Consider the following 5,464-nt stretch of genomic DNA (forward strand, 5'->3'; position numbering starts at 1 on the left):
TGCTTGTCCTTCATCCAGGCTATTTGCAAAGATACCTGCTCCTTCATTTCCTGCTGAAGGAAACACATCCAAACATGACACGACCTGTTAGTCCACAGCCAGGAAAGGGCTTCTAACACACATTCACCTGAACAAAAGAAGATGTTTGTAGTTATTGATACATGTTCTTCTCTCTGACAAGATGACAGTCAAACAGGCAGGCCACCACCAGAGAAATTCAATCTGGAAACCTAACAGAGATGACCAAATCCTAACTTCGCAAAGCACAAAGAACAACACATAAGAGATTTTTCTCTTAACAGAAATGCTCAGTGAAATCTATTCTACATTTCATTTAACCAGTCCTGACAGACAGCCATGCATGTCCCAACCCATTTTACCTTATTTTTTTAATAATCACAAATGTTTTTACCAGAAGACATAACCAACTGAATACCTACATCAAACTAAGCGGACACACAGTCCAGCAGGTAAGCCTGGCAAAAGTATTATTCCAGGGGACAACATTCCTGAAACTAAGAGATGCCCACCCCTGCCCGCTCCTCATTCTTCCCTCCCATGTTGCCTCACCTGACATTGCAAAGGATAAGAAGATTCTGGACAGCAGGAAGAGTGGAATTCTCATTCTGCCCTGTCACCAGGTGCCTGTCCAGCACCACGTGTACAGCATCCGGAGAGCTGGCTAAACACAGGAGGAAGAGCAACACACTGTGTTAGCAAACATTTCTTCAGTTGCACTGTCCCATCTGACAGAACTATCAGAGAACTGCTTTGATCAGACAGATTTGCTGGGTGAGCGAGTGACCTGTTGATTCATAACCCCAGAGAGAGGCAGTCTTGAGCCCCCAAACCCAAAACATCCTCCCCTGGAAAGACAGCAGGACTGGGCCCTCGATTCCATTAACACCACATGGGTAAACTGCAGACAGAGAGCTTTAAAAAAACCCTCCGAGTATGTATTTAAGCCTTGCAATTACCCTGCAATACGATACAAACCCATCTTATGTAAGACATCAAAGCTGTAATCACCACGCTACAAAGAGCTTGCAAAAAATACTTCTTTTCTGGACAGTTGTAATACCCTGATATATATTGATATATAGATATATGTATAATAACCTCTCCTTGCTTATATTGTCAGCACCACTGCCACCAGACATGCACGACAGAACAGGTCAAACTGACATCAGCTTTTCACCCACCAGCCCTGAGCCCACCATGCAGAAGGTGGCAGCAGCTCACTCAAAAAGCACAAAGATGCTGTTTAATCACACAAGCAGGCTGATGGCAGCACAGATGGGAGAGGATAAAGCAATGAATATACAGCAATTTGGTAAAAAAGTGGAATTTCTTTGCAGTGAAAAACAGTTGCACAGCAGCAGGAGCCCTACACTAGTGTCATCTCTAACTACATCTCTAATTATTGCCCCTTCAAACTGTATCAGTCCAATGGGTGGCATCACTCTGTTAAATAAGGGGAGATTTAAGTACCACAGGCATCTCACTGTTCTCTTTAAGGACTCTGAGAAATTACTTAACAAAAGAGCAGGCTGAAGGACAGCTGCAGCTGCAGAACTGAGCCATTTACAGCTCATGAGATATTTCTCCCTGTAGCTCTGCAACAGTGCAAGAGCAGCATGAAAAGGAAGAATGACACTTCTCCCTGCACATCCAGAAATAATCTGGGAAAAAAGTGACATTCTCCTGCTTTAACTGTTTTAATTTCTCAGGTAGGACAGAACTTCAGATTTTGCAGTTCAAAAGTCAAACTTCTATGTTTTAACTAATAATAATTAGTGAAATTACTAGTAGCAAACCAAGAAATTACCATAAAACCAGATTTAGCTAAGAGTAAAATACAACTAAAAGAGCTCACATGGACAACCATGGAGATCAGTGTGTTGTGCTGCCCTACTTCCCCACACACACTTTTCCTTGGAACACTCCATATTTCTAATAGACTAAAATATTTGTTCAGATCCATAAAACAGGACTGAATGCAAGGGAAGAGAATCCATCAGAGTGCTGTTCACCTGTGACAAACTGGCAGGCAAACATTCCATTCCAAAAAGCAGCCAAGAAACACGAAGCCCTGGACAAGAGTGACATACCACTAAATGTAGCTCCAGAATCCTTCACAAAATCTTCCACAATAATGGACAAGCTGGCAAAGTTGGGCTGCCTCACTAGTTCATACACAGAGGGCTGGAAGAGATCAAGAGAAAATTAGTCTATCCTGCTTTGTATAAAAAAATCCAAGCAAAACCAACACATGCTTCTCCCTGCAATTTATTTTTCTGCTCCCCCACGATTCTCCCAACTCTCATACAGGGAATGGAACAGAAATAAAGCATAAAACCAAGTGACCACAAGCAGCTTCTATGGATTTTCTGTAGGGAGCAAATTGAAAAATCTTAGTTGAAGAAAAAGAATGACACCAAGACATTTCTGCACATCAATTAACTTAATTAGACCAGAGAGAGATATTTGGCTGTTGGACACAAACACTGTGTCAGTTGCAGAGCACAAGTAACACAACTGCCCTTTGGAATGAGTATGGGAAACAGCTGAAATGAAGAGTGAATAATTAGAAGTGCTTAGTTCAGTTTTTGCATGCACAGGAGGAAATGGAATGTTATGGTTGCCACAGCAACTAGAGCTGGGTCACATCATGCCTTATTTTAAGTATCTTCTCATGGATTGTAATGCTAAATGCTAAATCCAAGCACATCAGGATACTCATAGCTTTTGTGAGGCCCATTAACTTATTTTTTTTTTTAATTTTGCATGTAAGTTGTCAACCCTAGAAGCTGTACTGTAGAGGTTTGCATCATCCTGGTACAACTGCCATTTAACGGTCTGTGAGGTCAGAGACAGAACTGCACACTAAGTAACACCAACTGCATCTGCCCACTTCCCAAGTTACAAGCAAGTCTGTACTCAGAGCCTTTTTTCCTTAAGCTTCCTCTACTTACTAAAATGAAAGAGCACCTTGAAAAGTGTAACTCATCTCATTCACAAGACCAAAAAGAAATAATTTGTAAAAGCCCTCAGCTATGAATCCAAGCAGCTGCAGCAGACATTTCCAGCATGTTGTTGTTTCAGTGTAAAGGTTACAGAACAATCAGGAAGAAGAGACTCTCCACATGACAGCCAAAGTGAGACATTCCCTTCATGCACCCCGTGTTGGGCCCCCTTGCCAAAGACAGCTCCCCACATCTTGCACTTCAACCAAGGGTACCAAACTGATGATTAGTATCTGTAGGAAGTTCTTGGATAAGATCAGGAACACTAGCACCTGAAATCACAGGTGCGTGCATAGGAAAAAAAGCACCCAAACAGCAAAATACAGGTGAAAGCTCCACCTACCCCTGTAAGGCTGTACCCTTGAAACACCCAGGACTTATCCTCATTGGTGGCACAACACAAAGCTGCAACTCCATGTCCAACTGCACAGATGGGCTCTAGAGAAAGAAGAAAGGCTCTTTGAGAAGTTGTGAGCACCTTCAGAAAGCTGAAACACAGGAGTCCTCCATGTTACAGCACACTGCCTTCCTGCAATGAAATCATCCTGCACTGTTTGTATTCCTTCAGGCTGTGAGGTTTTTCCTGCACACAGCAGTAAGAATTGCCCCAGTCTTGCAAACTAGATCTTCACTCCAAGTCCAAAGACAGCACCAAAGAGAAAAACACATGTGCAGATGGCAAATTAGAAGTACACAAGCCTCGATTAAGCACAGCCTTAATGATGATTCTGGTTCATTCCACATTCTGCTCTGAACCTTGAATCCTATGACTTAGAGAGTCACTTCTGTACCACAACAGAAGAACCCTCTCCTGACCCAGGCATTGAAAAACTACTGATAAATTCCTATATAGATTCCATAAACAGGACACTTTTTAAGAGAAGATCAATTTCTCTAAGGCAGCTCTTTCCAGTTCTGAACACTATTCAATGAGGCAAACATTTCTGAGTCACTAGAAGGTAACAGCCCTGCAGGAAACACACAGCAGTACTATTTTATTTAAAAAAACATCTGATGATGTTCACCTACTGTTCTCAGTGCTGAAGTGCTGCAGTATCCTGGCCAGGTACCCACTGTTTGCAAGGTCAATCATAGCCCCAGGACAGTTTGGAATCAGCAATGCATGGTATCGAGCACCTACAAAGGAGACACTAATTCTAATACAAATAACACACAGAAAAGCCTGATCAGAAACCCAGTTCACACTCAACAAAATTATTACAACACCACATAAGTTTCGCAAGAACTGTATAAACTGAATGAAGTAAAAAAACCAAAAAACAAATGAACAGATCTGTGTGGAGCAAGGAAAAAGGCCCTTTTTAGGACAAAGAACATACATTTTGAATTCTTACCTTAGCAAAGCTTAAAGCTGAAATGTCTGCTAGCTTCTACTTTAGCAAAACATTTATTTAAAAAAATAGCAAAATAGTGTGTGTGTATATACACATACAGGAGAGTACGTATGGTATGTATCTATTTACAATAAAAGAAAATTACCAATCCAAGATAAATAAGAAAATAGCAACTGTAGCTGCCACGGCTTCCCCTTAAAACATAAGTTTTATGCCTTATCTGTCATTCTTCCCTGAAGATATATATATATAAAGATATACAAAGCAGCAGTTTCCCTGCAAAAAGGAGGTGACACTGTCCAATAGTCAAGCCCTCACCATCAATGGACTCCAGCTTGGCAGGGCTGCCATAAGACTTCATCCTGAAGTCCTGAATCCAGCGGCTGTTGCTCTCGGTCACATCCACAAAATCAATGGGCTTCCCCTGGGGAAAACATGGGTTCAGAGAGTGTGGTTAGGATCACTGCACAGACCTCCACTGTGTTTCCTGAGAGGCAAATTTTGCTCTCAAAATTCTTAAGTTTTCCATTTTTCCCACTGAAGCAGTTTGAATGGGTGTCCCTCCACTCTCTGTATGATGTTCAGAGCCACAAGAAGCAAGCATTCAGTTAAATATTAAGAAAACAGAATTATTAAGAGCCCCTTAAGCTGTAAAGTCAATAAAACACCTCTGAAAAAAACCCAGTTAAGTATAATTGTCTCTAGTCAACTGAGATAGCCATTGGTTTCAGACTGAAATCACAGTAACTCCCCATTTTTACTCACCCCAGGAGTCGCCACTTGCAGATTAAAAGCAGAGCTGGTCAGCGTGAAGCAGTGAAGGAAAGACTGAGCTGACACACCTGAAAAACAAGAATCCAACGGCTTAAGGAAGAGGGTGAAGCCAGCAGGCGCTGAGCACCGCAGCTGTGCGGACAGGAGCGCTGCAGGTGAGCGTTCGCGGACGGCGGGCACACCTGTGCGCCAGGCAGGTGCACCAGCAGGAGCAGCGTCTGCACAAACCCGCGCAGGGCAGGGCTGACAAACACACACACACACACACACGCAGAGGGAAGGGATGAGGGGAGGCCCCGCCGGGAGGGG

The 5,464-nt window shown here is 42.7% G+C and overlaps 1 protein-coding gene across 1 annotated transcript in view; it reads right to left on the bottom strand.

Moving 5' to 3' along the window:
* The window catches only part of PDDC1 (Parkinson disease 7 domain containing 1), a 15,125-nt gene that overhangs the window by 195 nt on the left and 9,466 nt on the right, over nucleotides 1-5,464 (bottom strand). Inside the window, exons 2-7 of the mRNA XM_009993557.1 lie at nucleotides 5,147-5,223; nucleotides 4,700-4,805; nucleotides 4,056-4,163; nucleotides 3,370-3,464; nucleotides 2,112-2,205; nucleotides 571-682 (exon numbers count right to left, since the gene is read on the bottom strand). Coding sequence (XP_009991859.1) covers nucleotides 571-682; nucleotides 2,112-2,205; nucleotides 3,370-3,464; nucleotides 4,056-4,163; nucleotides 4,700-4,805; nucleotides 5,147-5,223 — 592 coding nt within the window. The remainder of the gene's footprint in view (nucleotides 1-570; nucleotides 683-2,111; nucleotides 2,206-3,369; nucleotides 3,465-4,055; nucleotides 4,164-4,699; nucleotides 4,806-5,146; nucleotides 5,224-5,464) is intronic.

This window comes from Chaetura pelagica, unplaced genomic scaffold, assembly GCF_000747805.2.
Source record: "Chaetura pelagica isolate M959 unplaced genomic scaffold, ChaPel_1.0 scaffold613, whole genome shotgun sequence".
NCBI lineage: Eukaryota > Metazoa > Chordata > Aves > Apodiformes > Apodidae > Chaetura > Chaetura pelagica.